The 18,523-nt window shown below is 38.3% G+C and overlaps 1 protein-coding gene across 8 annotated transcripts in view; it reads left to right on the forward strand.

Moving 5' to 3' along the window:
• The window catches only part of LOC117405092 (arf-GAP with Rho-GAP domain, ANK repeat and PH domain-containing protein 1-like), a 68,352-nt gene extending 51,974 nt beyond the window's left edge, over window positions 1-16,378 (forward strand). For 4 of the 8 annotated variants that reach the window (XM_059028339.1, XM_059028336.1, XM_059028337.1 and 1 more), the window contains 14 exons: window positions 212-317; window positions 647-794; window positions 1,858-1,944; window positions 3,198-3,266; window positions 3,363-3,480; window positions 3,802-3,915; window positions 4,576-4,715; window positions 6,920-6,955; window positions 8,956-9,038; window positions 9,466-9,516; window positions 11,151-11,214; window positions 11,750-11,905; window positions 13,297-13,333; window positions 13,958-16,378. In XM_059028339.1, the coding sequence (XP_058884322.1) occupies window positions 212-317; window positions 647-794; window positions 1,858-1,944; window positions 3,198-3,266; window positions 3,363-3,480; window positions 3,802-3,915; window positions 4,576-4,715; window positions 6,920-6,955; window positions 8,956-9,038; window positions 9,466-9,516; window positions 11,151-11,214; window positions 11,750-11,905; window positions 13,297-13,314 (1,190 nt within the window). In that variant the 3' untranslated portion in view covers window positions 13,315-13,333; window positions 13,958-16,378. The remainder of the gene's footprint in view (window positions 1-211; window positions 318-646; window positions 795-1,857; window positions 1,945-3,197; window positions 3,267-3,362; window positions 3,481-3,801; window positions 3,916-4,575; window positions 4,716-6,919; window positions 6,956-8,955; window positions 9,039-9,465; window positions 9,517-11,150; window positions 11,215-11,749; window positions 11,906-13,296; window positions 13,334-13,957) is intronic. The other 4 variants (XM_059028338.1, XM_059028341.1, XM_059028342.1 and 1 more) reach the window with 4 other exon arrangements.
• Window positions 16,379-18,523: the final 2,145 nt, after the last annotated feature.

Below are 18,523 nucleotides of genomic sequence, written 5' to 3' on the forward strand. Positions count from 1 at the left end.
TCTCTGGAAGATCTAGAAACTAAACTGAGATATTCTTTACTATTACACTTCATATGTATTTTGCAAAAGCAGTTCAGTCTCCATGCCATCCACCTTTTGGCTTCCTTATCTTTTCTTTTTGAGACCTGTTGGTTTCCATGTTAATGTACTCAACCCGTATAGGTTTTTACTAAGTGTCACATGATCTGTTTCCTCTTCCTGTCCCTGGCAGCTATGGCAGACGATTGCCAGCGGGTCCTTCATTACCAGGCACTGCTCAACAACCTGCCAAGAGTCAACAAGGCCACTCTGAGAGCCCTTGTCAATCATCTCTACTGGTAAGGAACCTCTACTGCACTTTCTACACCACCTTTCTGCCTCCCCCCCATGTCCTAACACCTGGAATAATTACTGTCCCTACAGTAGACAAGACTCAAATTTGAGGTTGTTACTAGAAGATCATGTAATCTACAGCAATGCCATGCAAATGGATTCTTATAGGAAGATGTATCACTTGTGTACTAACGACCAGGCTGCAGGGACAGACTGTAGGAGATCTTGTTGGATCCTGTGGAGGAGAAATAGTAAAAGGAAAATTGGTCTAAATTAATAGAAAACTAAAAAGGCAATGATGTTGGTTTGTTTCTCGTGTTTTACCCCTCGGCAGTGTCCAGTGCTTTTCAGACATAAACCAGATGAACCTCCACAATCTGGCCATCGTTTTCGGTCCCACACTCTTCCAGACAGACGGCAAGGACTACAATGCAGGGAGAGTCGTCGAGGACCTCATCAGCCACTATGTGGCCATTTTTAATGTGAGTTTTACAGGTACATTTTTGTTTCCCTTAAAAGAATGCAGCAGTCAGTTAAATAGCATATTTTTCAATTACCCTTCTTCTATCCGAATACTAACAGTCATTTTCCAAACAGTTTTTAGCTTGATGCAACTGTATCTTGTGACCAAATCAGGATTTCAAAAAGTTAATCTTGTATGTCTTGACTGATGCAACAAAGGCTGCACAAGTAACCATCCTCAGCATCAGCATACATGTCAAACAGTAGTTTAAATATACCATATTCCTTCGAATGTGATGCACTTTTTAAACCAATTTTTTCTTTAAAAAAAAAAAAAAAAAGTGGCCTAAATTCAAGTATAGTGATGCGTGAATTAAAATCGGCAACAAAAAGAGTACACAAACAGCAACGTGACTGACTGCCATGAAAAGACGAACAAAGACGTCCCTGCCCGATCTCGAATCATCTTGACATACAGGTAGTCATTTTCATAGAAGCATCATTGAGGAATGAGAAATTCGAAGAGAAGCTTTTACAATTTCAGCGTTTCGTTATTGGGCTCAGTTCTAACAAACAGTACCAGCTTAGACAGATCGGAAATGCTCATCAGAGCCCGTATGTTTCAACATGCCAAGCAAAACCGCAGTTCACCAAAAGGGAAAAAAACAGGTATGAGTAATGACGACTGGAAACGAGAAGCAGCACATAACTGTAATGCTCTGTGTGACAGAAGACGACGGTAAATTGCCTCCATATGCGTAATTTAAGGTTGTATCTTTGTAAATGCATCTTTATTTGATGTTTTTTTTTCCACAAATTGAGGGTGGGAAATTTGGCCGTCCTTAAATCTGAAGGAATACGGTATCTCATTATAAGTGCTTCTCTGTCTCTCCTATTTTAAATCAAACTGTGTATCAGAAATGAAAGGTACGTTAATGGTGAATTGTCATATGGCTCAGTAACATTTATGCCTGCCAGATGGATGTGTGTGAATTTATCAAAGTGCAGCACCTTGTGTGCATGTTGGGATTTGTAGTCTTGGTGCCTCTATGTTAAAACTACAACTCATGCTTCTCCCCACAGGTCAATGAGCAACAGCTCAAGAAACAACTGGATGAAATCTCAGCCATCATCAAATTACGGGACCTCAACTCCAGCAGTAAAGTGCCTGTAAGTGTTGTGGGACAGGGGTCAATAACTGGGTGACCCAAGAACCACAATGGTCCAAGACTAAGTGCTGTACTTGTTGATGTTGTTGTTAAGATGTGTAGCTAATAACAAATCAAATGATCATACAAGTAAGGAGCAGCATGTAGTTGCACATTAACTCTAGCATGCAAAAGATGGTCTTTGGAATAGAGCAACGGTTAGCAAATGGGCCGTTAGATGGCACAGAGCTTGTTTAGATGCTGTGACTTTCATGCAGAGTCAGGGGTTGGGTGTGTTGGATTGGATTGATGCGAGTTGCCTGATTAAGAAATTTAGGCCCACCTTTTTGCTCGCATTCCACATTTCTTGACACATGCTGGAGGTGTATGAGTGATGCTGTTTGCACTGTTTGTCTTTTTTGGGCTTGTACTGTAGAGTCGGTTTAAATGAGTCTCTTTGTCCATATAGGAGTCTGTAAACTAAAGATGTGTTTTTTTATGTTACCTACCTATTCATAATGTTTTGAACAAGTTCAGAATTTAAGATTAAAAATATGGCTGCATGGCTGATAACACCACTTAGGAAAACCACACAATAGCCTCAGAATGGTGAGCACACACTGAAGAGGTATATGTCAATGTAAAATCAACATTGAAACCACTAGCTAGATGACGCAAACAAAGTGGACAAAAGAGCAACTAAGACAGTGGTTACACGATAGCTACTGATGAAAATCTTCAGAAGAATATTTCTCAAGAGGTTCTCACATCAAAATAAGCTTTCTTTTATTTTGAGGGTGAGCTCTGTGTTTTAAACAGGTAATATTAGAGACAAGAACCAAATAAAAGTAAAATCAGGGCAACTAATCCAAAGCAAAGGGAATTATGTTAATTTTAAAAGTAGAAGCCGGGTCATTTTAATGAAAAGTGGCTAATGCAGTAGTGTTTAGCACCATTTAAAGATGTAATAATAATCAAGGGTTTAAAAACATTTTACCATATTCTCTGGTGACCCTTGTTAGTTTACTGTTGATCATTTTGTTTTCTAGGCTTGATTTTCACTTGAATCTCAGTGAAGCCCATGTACTCAGGAAGTTAACTTTAAAATTGTTGTGGCTGGACCAATGGGCTTTTTCTGAGTCGGTGTATGGATTCAAATATGTATATATTGTTTTTTGTTTTGATGAAGGCTGTAGTCAAAACATTTGTCTAATTTAGTTATATTTTTGACTGAGTATTTTGAATTTCTGTATGGCTTTCTTTTTCTGTTTTCAGCCTGCTGGTGATTTCATATGCACAGTTTACCTTGAAGAAAAAAAGGAGACAGCTGAGCAGCACATAAAGGTGAGATGGTGGTTGTTACTAATAAAGGGAGTGCATTTTAGTAGCATCACTCTTGTCAGTTTTCATCTCCTGTGTTGCTGTCTTCCCCCTTTCTAGATCCCAGCCACCATGACGGCAGCAGAACTAGCTTTTGAGATCCTTGACCGCAGGAAAATCACTGTCCGAGAGAATGATTACTGGTGCTGCTTCGAGGTGAATGAGAAGGAGGAGACAGGTGGGTCTGCTGCTACCGTTGAGTTCATTCATGATGCTCAATGTCTTCTTCGTTAGCTTTGTGCCACCCTTTTTTGATTGCAATGGGAGTTAATATTGAAAGATTTAATGTTTGTGCACCATGTGTGATTTCATACAAATATAATATAGTGAAAAAAAAATACTTCACAAAACTCAAACTGTAAAACATTCTAGTAAATCATCAAAACTACCAATAGTTATCCAAGTCAGTTGGGATAAGCAATAAGCAATAAGGTGTTTTTATGTACCTATGCAGATGTCAATAGGTACCTGCATAACTGCATGTCTCCATTGCTTACAGAGCGTTCCCTGCACTACCAGGAGAAGGTGTTGCCCATCCTGCACTCTCTGGGCACTGAAAGCTACCTAGTGGTGAAGAAACATTTCTCTATGGAAGCCATGCTCATCTACCTAGGTATGTGCCAATGTATGCATTATAGCATTTTCTTTATTTTATTGTGTTGTTGTTGCCTGGTACCACCAGTTGGTAATTGAACACCCTTTTGATGCAAAATGTTTTGTTTTAGATAGGTTTTTGTGTTCTTTGTACTTTTTATGACATCTCTCCCTATTGTATCCCCTTACCATTCTGGTGTGAAATGGACCATACATTGACAGTGAAAATGTAATTACAAAGTAGTGTCTACTGATAGTTCGATACTGGCTAGTTTTTCTGTTTTGTAATAATGGGGGGCGGGGAGATGGGGACGGGGTGGGACACCATCAAGATTAATATATAGCCTTTATTTCAAGACTGTTCCAAATGTAAAAGTATTAACTGAGTGAATATACTCACTTTAGGTGCACATATTGGAAATTCCAGGCCACAGGACGGATCATTTTTGGGACAGTATTTCCTTGGCTCACTCACTCACTCACTCACTCACTCTCTCTCTCTCTCTCACTCACTCACTCACTCACTCACTCACTCACTGTATGAGACAGTGGACAAGTTCGTTACAAGATTGAATAGAACCCAAACCCCTTCACCAGAAATGAAATGCTGGAACTACTAAGAATAGCATTTGGGGGGGAAGTCCATATATAAAACATGTTCTTTCTTTTTCTTTAATAGCAAGCAAAGTGGATGACTCAAAGCATGGCATGATAAAGTTCCGTGAGGACAGACATTTGCTTGGCCTTGGCTTGAGTGCTTTCCATGATCGGTACTTCATATTGAACAGAACATCACTACGACTCTATAAGGAAGTGCGGGTAAGCAGCAGGCCACTAGAGGGAGATGCACTGTATGTTTGCCAAGAATCATGCATGCATTCCATATCTGGATACTGCTAGTTAAAAGACATAGAGGGCACTTGATGTTTCCGAGAATATTTCAACAGTGAGTGAAGCCTGGAACTAGAACATACAACTGCCATATTGGCCATAAATGAACTGTGAATGTTAAAAAACACAAAACAAATCAAACTACTTAGTCTTGTTGTTCCTCACAAGGGTAATTTGAAGAACTTTAAGGTTTAATTTTATTTTTTTAACCTTCCTTTCACAAAAAAATGGTGCGGGGGGGGGGGTTTAAACAGGCTCCCACTGGGACTGAACCAATTTGCTAAGCAGGCCGCAGGTGGGAACCAGTGAACTGGAGCACTCCACTTGAATAATTACTCAGAACCGTTGCATTCTCATATTTATCCCACTGGTAATTAATGTGTATTTTTAAAAAGCTGTTACACCACACAATGTGTAGATGGTGTGCAACCTATCCATTTTATCCATTTAACAACCAGTCCAGCGGGTAGAGTGTCACAAATCTAGCAATACAAAATATGATCATCCAATACCATTGGGACGAATCAAAACATCTGATTCATATACGATGCAGTATTTTTGAATATCCCATTCTTCAATCGGTGCGTAATATTACTTTAACCCTAATACTGGTTTAAATTGCATCAAGACTGTTTTGCTTTGTACCGTCAACAATTGTGGGGATACTGGACCCAATTCATCAATATCAGTCCCAAAATGTCTTTAAGAGACGCTGTACGCGAGTTTATCGAATGTGTGTGATACATCAAACACTTCTTTTCTTTTTCCTACTGCGGTATCATGTCTTTTAGGAAGAAAAACCAAAGGTTTTCTAGTTTTTTACATCATTAACTCAGCCAATTGGTAGTTCAAAGTGATTAATCATAATTTTAGTAACGATTTAAGGGAATTGTTCTCTGTCAGATTTTAACATGAGGTTTGATCTAACCTAAATCTTGCTGGGAGGATTTGCTCCATTGTGACACCAGGGATCAGCCCATCTATAGTGGTAGCCACGGGTATTGCAGCTCCTTTCATTCTGAAATGCTTAAGTATAATGTTGTCATATCAATATGCTATTATTGAATGACTTGTTTATTTTAAAGGTATGTCAATAAGTAAGTCAAAGTGCAACGATAATTTAGCTTTAGCTGCTTAAAAAAAGATGCACACAGTAGTCTAAGCATTTGTTACAATTTATTATGCAACAGTAAATATCAGCGTAAATATATTGTGGCAAAGTGGCGGGCGGTCAAGGATGGTCAGCGGCAGGAATAGCGGACTCCGAGGAACTGCAGTTCAGCTCATTGCCGCACTTTTATTAATTACGAAAACAAACAAAACACGGGAACAAAACAAGTTTCATACAAAACACTTCTAAATACACACAGCACCCAAGCACAGCTATCCCTGTGCATTAAACTAACCTTTCTCTGTGTTCTGTACAGGCTTGGCAAAGCCTTCACTGAACTTCCTTTCCTTTCTTAGCACACTCCTCTATATACACGCACACACACACGCACACGCACGCACACACACATCCATGTGCACAGCCTCTGCTCTGCCACAATATGTATACACATTTAAGTTAGGTTATGTATGTATATTAATTATGTATTTTAAAAGTAGGCAATTTAAACATAATCTTTCACTAGAGGCACAACGCACTTCACCTAAACAGACGGTCGGTTGCTTGTTTGTATTTTATAAGCTATCATTTAAAATACCCAATCCTCTTGGACCTGTTTACCTTTTTTTTCTTGTCGGTTCTTCTGAGAAAATGTCATTCAAATACATCCCCCCCCCCCCACCCCGCAGGAAGAAAACGCCTTAATTGATTAATGAGAAAGGGCATTCCAAATCGCCATTTTTGAAAAAGAAAAGTCATGAATCATTATGACCTTAATAATAAGTCGAACTCATAACCGACACATTGATGAATAGAGCTCACTGTGCTATTAAGCTGTGTCTTGGTCTAGCAAATGAACATCTGATTGCCTGCTGGTGATCGAATACGTTTCTACTGAACTATACGTAGTTGGAGGGTTGTTTTAAAGTGGTGCAGTTCCTCATATGTGGAAATAAATATTCAACCCTGTTTACTACTGAAACTTAAAAGCATGGCTGTTCACATCCAACCATTTTACACACAGAGTCTTCAAAAACTGCAAAGGGCAGAGCAGCAGTGCGTAAGTAGAGATTTGCTTCAGGTGGTGGTTACAGTTTATGTGCTGGGGTTTTCTGGTGGTGATGGTACAGGGTCATTAGCACTCACATGCAGCTGTTAGCAGTGATTTTTCATTATTACCGTATTCCTTTGAATTTGACGCACTTTTTTAAAAACCATTTTTTCTTCTCAAAAGTAGCCTGCGTCTTAAATTTGATTACAGTATAGTGATGCGTGTGTTAAAATCGGCAACAAAAGACTGTCCGAGTACACAAACAACAACATAACTGATGGCCGAGAAAAGACAGATAAAGACGTCACTGCCCGAATACACAAGCAGCAACGTGACTTACTGCTGAGAAAAGAAGCGACATTAACTTCCTGAAGAATCTAAAGAGAGGCTTTTACAATTTTAGCATTTTGTTATTAGGCTCAGTTCTAACAAACAGTACCAGCTTGGACAGATTGGAAATTCTAATCAGACCCCCGTATTTTTCGACATGCCAAGCAGAACCACAGTTCACAAACTGGGAGAAAAACAGGTGTGAGTAATCATGACTGGAAATGAGAAGCAGCACATAACTGTAATGCTGTGTGTGACAGCAGATGGCCGCACACTGCCTTCATGTGCGTAATTGAGGTTGTATATTTGTAAATGCATATTTATTTGATGTTTTTATTTTTTCCTCAAATTTAGGGTGGGAAATTTGGGCTTCATCTTAAATTCGAGGGCGTCTTAAATTTGAAGGAATATGGTATTATTATTGATTATGCAAGGTATGCAGAACAGATGGCAAGGACTGCTTTCAATTCATGCAAAAAAAAACCCTGAAGCAAATGACTGGCTTCTAACCTAGCAAACCAAATCCACCTGAGCAAGTAAATACATGTGCACACTTTAGGATCAGTACCTCTTGTGATGTAGAGTATTTTCTGAACTAAACATTGTGAAATGTCACCATCCAGGGCTGCTCCAGGAATTATCCAGCTTAGTCTTGTAACAATACTAACATTAGCTGGATAGTTCCTAGAATAACCCGTTTGCAAAGTAACCAATTTATATACAACTGAGATAGTACTCCTACATACAGTACAAATAGTTTTGTGGGGTGAACATCTTATCAAAAAAAAAAAAAAAAGCAATACATAATGATGCAGTAGTTGTAGAAACAGAAAACCACAGACGAGACATAATCCGGCAGTCTGTTTATCTCATGTAAATGTCCTCTCTAGATTCTGTGGTTTTGCTGTGTTACCTGGTGGTGTCAGTCTGTCTCTTTTAACTCTGCATGTCTGTAAGAGATCAAGGACAAATAACTCCCCTGCTAGTGCAGTCTTCAGAAAATAACTGACCATTTAACCTGTCCCAGTCTTGGGTATGCCTTGTATATCATTTTTTGTATGACTTATTCCCGTATAAAGCACTGAATATACACTCATTTTTCTAATATAACTCTGCAGTTGTGCATGCCTGAGCATCCTTTCGTTACATCCCTTGAATGATGCACACTGGTACACTATCCTGTCAGAGAGACCTTAGAATACTGTTACCCGAGAAGGCTGTTCACATGGTATACGACACACAATTGGTATAGAACACATATCATTTTGTTTAAATGATGCACTAGTTAGTTACCTAGAGCTAAAATAGTTTAAAAAAAAAGAATAATAAAAAATAAAACCATGCTAGAACTGTATTTGTTATTAGATTTGCAAATATTAAAATAAAGATTCTAAATAAGAACAGCCAAGGTTAACACATTCTGTCTCCTAGCAACTGGCATTCCTACTGGAATTAAACACTATAGTTAGAGAAAAGGGCTTAATATACTGGACTGGTGATATAAAAAGCAGTGTGGATTGTGTCTAGAACAAGGGGAGTTATGAACAAATGGTCACCGCTGGTGTTCATTTGTGGTTTTTTCTGAAATTGTCGATTTAGGTCTGTGGGTCTGAGTGTGCACTATGCTTTGAACGCATATGCAAACGTTTTTTAATGTCTTTGCTTCTCTTTCCCAATAGAGTCACAGACCAGAGAAAGAGTGGCCCGTCAAATCTCTCAAGATATACCAGGGAATCAAAAAGAAACTGCGACCACCAACCTGGTGAGGATTTAATAAACTCTTGGAACACTTCCATATATAAAGCTATATGTGATGGTGAGCCATCCCATGTCCTGCATGTGCACTTTGCGTACCCTAGTCCCGTAACCGATTCCACCAATTCCCTGTTTTTATAATATTCTACTTGCTTGCCACTAGATGGCAACATAGTGCAGGGGACAACAAGTGTCTTCTTTGCTACTTTTGTATATTGCTATTTGTAACACTGGTGACCTATTAGACCACATTTTGTTAGAGGTATTTCTGGAAAAATGTATCGTGTCTTACATATCTGACAGCAAATTATAGTATCCAATAAGTGGTTAGTTTAATGTTGTTGTGCTTACGTAGAGTATGTTGTACTTGATTTTAAGTGGCCATTGTTGTTAAAATAAATCCTATTAATAGAGACCTTTTTGTTTTTTTATAGTTGGGGTCTTACAGTTGTATATGCAAATGAGAAACACGAAAAACAGCAATGGTAAGTTTTACATTAACTATCATTGGTACCACAAAGTGCTGGACAGCGGAGAATGGAGCATTGTGCTCAGTATCCCTGCCGGAATGGTCTGGATGACATCCCTTTATATAAAAAGTTACATTTATACAAGTTAAGTGTATCTGTTTGTTACTGGATTGAGATAGCTTTATATTATTATTTGTTTATTTAGCAGACGCCTTTATCCAAGGCGACTTACAGAGACTAGGGTGTGTGAACTATGCATCAGCTGCAGAGTCACTTACAATTACATCTCACCCGAAAGACGGAGCACAAGGAGGTTAAGTGACTTGCTCAGGGTCACACAATGAGTCAGTGGCTGAGGTGGGATTTGAACCGGGGACCTCCTGGTTACAAGCCCTTTTCTTTAACCACTGGACCACATAGCCTCCTGGAATGTAACCTGGAAGCTTCAAATAATAAAACCTGGTCCTATTTACAGCTACAGATTAAACATGGCTGTTCTTTAAGGGGTTAAGGTGTAGGGTTGCAACAATGACAATTTGTGGAGGTGGAGTTTCAATACTATTAAGGTTCATGGTGTTAGTGCTGGATAATAGACTGTATAGGCATCATTTTTACTGTGCGAAATATAATTTACAGACCTGCCAATGACTTTGGGTCCTATAAAATTCACACCTTTAAAGGTCACAGACCAATAATAGACTATTCACACACGGAATGACAGGCCCTGGTCTGATCTAGTTATAGTTCCACACTATGTGTAGTGCCTCAGATGATTTTAACAGAATAAGGTCACAGCAATATGAAGTGACAAGGGTTCGTTCGCACTCTTAGCAGTGCATGCATGTAAATGAGCGGGCTCTGTGCCCTAGAGGCCCATCCAGCACTGCTCTCCAGACCTCAGAGGTGGCAGCAATCCAGGCGCGCAGCCGGCTTGTCACAATCGATACAGCAGAGGCCCTTTGCCTACAGGAGAGGCCCATGCTTCTTGATGTAAGCTGCTTGGACAGCGCCCGCGAGGAACGGTGTGAGAGAGTGTGTGTGTGTGTGTGTGTGTGTGTGTGTGTGTATGTGTGTGTATATATATATATATATAAAACTTGCATGTATTTTGCAAAGTAACTTAAACTGAGGTTTACTGCCTATGGTAGAAGTGTGCCTGCTGTACACCCCAGCATTTTTATAAAGCTTCTTGCCCTAACACCTGCTGTCAGCACTTTTTAAAATTGAAGCATCCTGACATACGACAAATGAATCGCTCCAGCGCGCAAAAGTGTGTGCTCCATTTACACAATTTGAAGGGTTTCTAATCTGCACAATACACTGGTGGATTTAATCAGGCATTGACCATGTGGTTTAATTCATATATAGATGCTGTCAGCTTTCACCCGTACCGTCTCATACTGGGCTTTATGTGACAGTAATCTGAAAAGTCCCATCCTGTCACTCACATGTTGCATTTACTTGTTTCTTTCTCTCTGATGTAGATAGACGTTTTCAACTTTTAAAATGTACAGCACTCCTGATGTATATTAAAGAGTTTAACATAATCTTAAATGGATGTTACATTTTCTCATAACTCATGGCCATATCTCTCCATATCAAAAGGGCCCTACCCTGATACTAACCACACCCATTTCACCTGCCTGCAGGTACCTGTGCTGTGACACCCAGACAGAGATGAGGGAGTGGCTTTCCACCTTTCTAAGTATACAGGTGAGTTATTTAGGAGAGTGTGAGAGCTCCCCAGCTAAGAGTTATAACTATATAACACTGGCAGTGGAAATAACCTTCACAGTGGGAAAGTCTAAAGTCTACTTGTCTAAAGCAGCCGAGGGAAGCTTTGTTGATTGCAGGCGTTATTTTTTTTGTATGTTTGTTTTTATCAATTCACGATTCTACCATGAAAGTCAAGTCTTCAGATGGTGCTGTTATACTGTTGACTGTACATTTGTTCAATTCTCTTATATTATCATGAACCTACCATTGTTGCTGATTGCTTAATACTAACCTTGGACCACTAAAAGCATAGAATAAAAATATTTAAACAATATAAGTAAATATTCTGTGTAAGAACAATTATGATAACAAAAAGCCAATCCTTAAGACTGCAGAAACAATACTTTTGGATACATTTTAAATGTGGTTATTAGATTGATTGATTCCAGCATAATAAATATTTTGTGGGTGATTTTGTATCCGTTTAACCTCTTGTGTTTGATCTCTCCATACCCCTCTTGGCTGTCTGCAGCACGACGGGAATGTGTGGCCCTCAGACTCGATGAAGGTGTGTGCGTCCCGGGTTCCTCTGGACGCCAGGTTGGGTAACATCTCTCTGATCCCGTTGAGGGGCAGTGAGAATGAGATGAGAAACAGCGTGGCTGCTTTTGCTGCTGATCCGCTTGCTGTGAGTCCAATCAATCAATCCAATTAAAAAAATGAGACGCCTCCTATAAATCCAGGAAGAGATTGGTGTTTTGATTGTTCAGGCATTTTAATAATGGTGTTCCTTTTTCATTACGACAAATCCTCTGTCTTTACCCTGGCTCCTTGCTCTAATTCTATCTATTTAAGACTGCCCCTTCGTTTAAGGCTCTTGGCTTGATAGGACTGCTATACAGCCATCCTAATTGGAACTTGTAAAACCACATGTAATTGTTTTGAGTAAATTTAGTCATAAAATCCAATCTACATCTTTTTACTTTCCAAATTTCAGTTCTGATTTTTTATTTTGTTGTCCATCAGTGTATGTTTTAATTATATCTTTATATATTGTGATTGAACAACAAATCTGATCTATTTTTTGTCCAATCTCTCTATATGAAATATGTATAATTTAAAATGTACATGAAGAGCAAAAAAAATAAACCTGCATGCTTTCAAATGCACGTGCATTTGGGAAGATACAGTATATTGTGGAATTGTCTAATTCCTTTATATCTTTTAGAATCCTATGATTCCAGGTTTATCAAGATCCTTTTTTATGTTACAAAACTACTAATAAGAAACTCCATGATGTCAGTTCAAGAAATCAATAGGTTGCCTACATTGTTTGTTGCTGGTTTTGTAACGGCAGATTGCACTTTGGTATGAAGACCTTGATAAACCTGTCCTTTTAAATCTCAGGATGAAATAAATAAAAAAAGACCACTTTTTACATTTAGCTTTTTTTAATCCATGGCTGTATAGACTTCTGTGAAAAATCATGTCTGGTTATCATGTACAGCATTTCTAAAATTATGTATAGGGTAGCTCAAAGTGAAAGAGAAGTTTAATATCATACAAAAGCTTCAGGATGTTTCCAATGCAAGCATAAGGTTGTTGAAAATGCTATGCTTTTCACAGGAGTGCATGTACATGATATGCAGACTATATGTGAAAAAAGGGTGTTGTGTGAATCAGTCGAGGGCAGTACTTACTAATGTCGCCATACTGTAGATAGAAGACTGCATTAAATTAATGGGTGCTGCTTTTAATGTGGTGAGCAGGTAGCCAAATACAAGGTAATAGAATACCAGGTGAAAAGAAACACACACAGAAACTAGTTTTTGCGGATATTATCTGAGGCTGCAATGTAATGTAATGTTACACCAGGTTGTTCGTACATTGTTTACTCTTCCACTTGATTCTATTACCTTGTGCTATACCCCCTACCCCGTGTGTGTGTGTGTTTGGGGGGGGGGGGGGGGGGAATTCATTCGGGGGATTGTGTGCAAAGTGTATGAAAAGAAAATGTTTATAAACTAGAATCTAAAGTTACCCCGTGTTGTGCAATTACCTTCTGTTTTGTTTTTTCAGCTCTTTGGGAAAGTCTGAGAGAGTGGCATAATTTCAGGTAATAGAGTTAGCATGATATGATAGGAGTGCTGTTATTCCTGGAAGAAAGTCATCTTAACCCAGTCCTTTTTTATTTTGGTATGGGTTTACAACACACTTCTAAGCATAACACCAGTGCGTGTTATTTTATGGTAACTAAGGAGGGGCTATGCTAATATTTTGGATGTCACGCATTATAAGAACCGTACTACGAATTAAACGTGCATCCTGTTAAAAAGTGACAACAACTTTGTAAGATTATAGAAACGTTCCAATTGTACTTGCCTAATCGTGGCCATCCTGGTTTACAGCAGATGACTGGAGTGTTTTTTGTTTTTTGTTTTTATCTCAAAGGAGGTTAAATGTAATTTATTTAAATGTCTCCCTTAAGATTCCTTCATAGCACAAAAGAGATTTGTTAATGTGCTGTGCTTAAGTTGTGCCAATAGACGACTGTTACAACTAATTCCATTGAATTTTTACTTATGTTTACCACCATTGTTTTACCTATATAACTGCAGATACTGCAATAGCTCAGGATGTTGTGCCCCTCCAGCATGAGGCTTTTTGGATTGATTCTTGATAATTGCATATAGCTCTAGGTCTTATTAAAAATATATTTTTCTGATGCTTTTGAACACAGCAGCAATATGGACAGGCAGGAGAAAGAATCATGAAGAAAGATGCCTGGGACTGAGCAGAACTGGAACCTGAAACAATTTTGCACAAGAACCTAAAAAATGTCAAGACAGTTTGTCGTTTTGACTACTGGAAAAGTAAAAATGGATGCAACTTGAAACAGACTTTGTACACTTGCTATCCTGGGGACTAACCAAACCCAGAAGTTGTAAAGGCCTCTTTCTTCACTGCTGTTGCCACATTTAGTTCCAAGTCACGGAAATTGCTGCTCTGTGTAGTTCAGCAGCTCTAAGCCCTTGTACATCATAGACTTTGAAAACTAGAAGTTGACCCATCTCTCCTTCCATCAACATCTGGAGCTCACCGATGCTGGTAACGTCACTGGGCATCCCAGGCACAGAATAGTGCTTCCATGGTTATCATTTGTATAATTCTAATCTTAACCACAACTCTTGCTGTTTTTTGATGAACAATCAAACAAAACTCGGATCATGTTCAATAGAACACTGTCTGATAACTGGAACAAGTTGTCCCCTAGACAGTTTGTTTTGCCACAAACCCAACTTTTACATGTTCTCTCCACTTAACCAGTGCTTGACTGAGGTAGAACTGCATTCTGCTTTTGATTGGTGGGTTTTATCTCCCCCGTGGTATCAGTAGAACCAGACATATGCACTATCAAGCAAGGCTATGCTGAGGTGCTTGACTAAAATATCTTGATTTAGTGGTAAGCTTGTGATCATTCTATTTAGAATAAAAAAAATATTTAAATCCAATTTTATGGTTATATTCATTATTATTACTTTTTTTAGTTTTTGTTTTTTAAAGAACGAATATACAAGATTTATGACCCATAAATATATAACCTGTATTCTTTTTTTCTCTCTGCTTTCAAAATTTAACACTTAATCTACCTGGAGTACACTAGAGGATTCAGTGGCTTTTATTTGTAATTTATGTCAAGTTTTTATGACGCATACATCCCTAATTTAATATCCTTTCTTATTCTTGAACTGCAGTTTATCAAGTTAAACTATGGGAAACTGTCATTTAACAAAAACATTCTCTATTTGTTCTGGGTTTTTACACAAAAAAATCTATCATTAAAAAAAAAAAAAAATGTATATGAGATTATTGTCATGGTGGATCAAGATTACATCTGTAGATCCTGCTGGACTTCCATGTTTTTAATGTACATCACCTAAATCTTCAAAGTGGTTTGGCTAAGAGATTGAACTGTACACTGCCCTTGACACTGGGATAGATCGAAGGCAGTCTGCTTGCATTACCGCACAGCAGAACTAGAAAGTTATTAAGGGCCATTTGTGCCATTTGGCTCCAATTCTAAGGGTAGTAGCTTACTTTTAATTTGCAGCAGTTTCATATCGTGGAAGGCTGGAAAAATTTTTTCTTTACAGGCCAGTTGCGATTGAACTAGGGTTTTAATTTCTCTCTGCTCAAGTCCTCATCTCTAACCAATTGACTTGATCAGCTTGATATCTTGGTCGTAGAAAATCTCACCAGTTACTAAAAGACACATGGCAGTAAATGTTGAGAGAACATGGACGAGGTGTCTTTGTAGACGTGTGCTTTGTTTGTTTAAGCTCCCCTACCTTGTAAGGAAACCGCCACACTGATCAATAGGCTACTCAGCCTTCATATGAGAGTGACGCAGCCCCTGCCGATCCTGAGAGAGTCCTTATAACACTACAGCCATGGCAGATGCTGGATGATTATGCTTCTCCTGCCCTTTTCCAGCTAATCTTGTGAAAAGCTGGTAATTTCATAACGTACATAGAAGGCTAATTCTACACAATTAGGCTGATTTTCTCTTTTTTGGCTTTACCTTGTGACATGCTATTTCTAGAAACTCTGTAAGAATGACAAACACTGTAAGATATATCTGTACAGGCTACACAAACTCTTCCAGAAAGGCAGGTAAACTGTTAGGACAAACTACTGCAGAGCGTAGTCAGACTGCAGTTTGATTGATGGACAACCGTGGGTAAAATACAATTTTAATGATCTTAAACTGCAGTCACACAGAGTGCAATTAATGTAAAGTATTAGCTGTATTAGTAATGTATTAATTAACTGCACTCCATGTTTTTCTCCCAATTTAATGTGCTGTACCAGTTATTGGAGTAAAACATGTAGTTGGTTTCTGTCTTTCCATCAATACCAATTGAAAGTCTAATCTGTTTATTATTTTGTATAAAAGTAATATCTGTTTCTAAATTACGCTGTATATCCTGCAGAAGCTGTGTCAATGATTGTGAAAATTGTTATTGTTATAATTGTTGTTTTTTTTTTTTTACACTTAACTCAAGAGCCCACATAGGTTTAATGCCATTGAGGGGCAGTGCAAAGTCACTTGGTCGCCTATTTCTAATTATTAAATAAATTGTAACAGTGTTGTCATTTACCATGTTGTGTTTGTTTTAGATTTATTTAGGGTTGTTTTATTTTTTATGCAGCGTGGGGCCTATCCCTTTGGATCAACAGAAAGAGTTGCCAAGGAGTCTTCGATATAGTCCTCCGCTCACAATGTGCTGCTCCGGTCGGGGGTGCTGTTCTTGAGGTTACAAGAGACAAAGGCACCCCCACTGCCTTTTTTCTGTGCCTTGTCGCTTGTCCCTTTAGTTACACCCTACTAAAACCACGGTATGGGTAATTAGAATCTGGGATTATTACTGGTCTGTGATCCGACATCCGACATGCAACAGTGCCCTCTCGCCAAAACCCTACCCTAATAGAGTGCTTGGGTTTAAAGATCCAGCATCATAGTTTTCTCTTCATTGTCTTTTACATGCTTTCCTTTTTCAATTATAAACAATTTGACTTTACCTGAAAAATGTTTTTGTGTTTTTACATTCTCTCGTTTTCCTATTTCTGAGGGACCCGAGTAAATCCTGTGTGTATTTTTGGTGGGAAACTCTCAAGTCAAAATGATAGACACATCTATTGACTGTCATTAGGCTGCACCTGCTACTACCTGATTGGAATGAATGAAGACACTAATTCCGGGTATCCAGCCAAAACTGTAAACATAACACAAATATTCAGGATAGATCCGAGTTCCCCGACGCTGTTCGTAATGCTGAAAAGTACTGAAAGTTATTTCAAGGGATCCAGAAAGGGGACAATAAGGTCCAATACATCTTACAGATGTTGTTATAACTTGTATGAACGTGATACTGGCTCTTTAATTGGGTCCATTGCAGCAGAAGGACATTTGGAAAGACTTGAACAATAAAGTCCACACAAACTTGTTTCATGACAAGTAAATTCTCTACCATCATTCTTTCTAATTTTCATTAAAGACCTTGTGATAAATACACATATGTACTGCACATAAATGTGACATATATTATATTGAATGAGAGGGTTTTTTTCTTTCTCTCTGTATATCCATTTATCCTGACAGTGAAGCAGTGTGGCTGGGAGGCACGGAGAGACTGAGACAGTGTGGTCCTTGGAAATAGCAATAGGGTTTTGCATACTGTGACATTTTTATACTGTGGTAAACTAGGGTAATAATTGACTGATAATGATAAGGTCTGACCTTTTTAATTGAACTACCTTCTTAATTGGAACAGTAATCTTCAGAAGGCATCTATCTAGCTAATAAAGTAGAAATTAATGTAACCTTTACGCTGGGGGTAAAATCTAGTTACAGGGAAAATGTAAGAAAGCAATTACATTTCAAAAGGTTAAGTGACTTTAGCTTTGAGATGGACATGTAAAGTCTGAAGTAGAAAGCATGAATAATTTCTGCATGGAGAATCAATCAAGTTTCAAATAAAAGTCGCTGCTTGTCACCCATTTGTCTGGAGTAATGTAATCCCAGTTATCCTACTGTACATTTCTATTCAGATGGATTTATATATATACACTTTTTTTTTTACCCACAGGAGTAATTGGTTGACATACTTCAAAACATAACATTAACACATACAAATACAGTGAAATGACGTTGGCCAAAAATCAGGTTTCTACATTTTAGGACGCCGATATTTAGACCCTCCTGTACTGGAGGATTGCATCAGAGTTCATTGCCGTTGAAAGAATATTGTAATACACGTATTCAAACAGGAATACAAATCCACATCGTTACATAAGTGTTGCCTGACAGATTTTTGTCCCCTACTTACAAATTTATGCTTTTAGCAAATCAACCAGACTGATTGAAATGTTCCCATTTGGTTTATATTAATAATTGCAGACAATTATTTTCTTTGATTTGTCAGATGTAAATGAAACATTAAAGCAATACTCTTCCTAATGAGCGGTAATTGCTAATGTTTTGAGGGGAGGTGTAGGGTATGTACAGTACATCTCTGGCAGCCTCTTTAGGTTATTCCTAAAATTGTTATTTGAAAGACCGAAGATAATACCTAATGGATTAGGCAGGCTTTTGTAAAAAGGAATAATAATACATAATAATTTGTTTAATTACATTTACCATAAAGGAACCTTCTTTAATTGAACCTTGGGACGAGCACCATCATCACCATATATCAGGCTTAGGGAATGTTAGATTTCTTCTGAACAAAAGGTAATTTGGTTT

The sequence above is a fragment of the Acipenser ruthenus genome, chromosome 8 (assembly GCF_902713425.1).
Source record: "Acipenser ruthenus chromosome 8, fAciRut3.2 maternal haplotype, whole genome shotgun sequence".
Taxonomy (NCBI): domain Eukaryota; kingdom Metazoa; phylum Chordata; class Actinopteri; order Acipenseriformes; family Acipenseridae; genus Acipenser; species Acipenser ruthenus.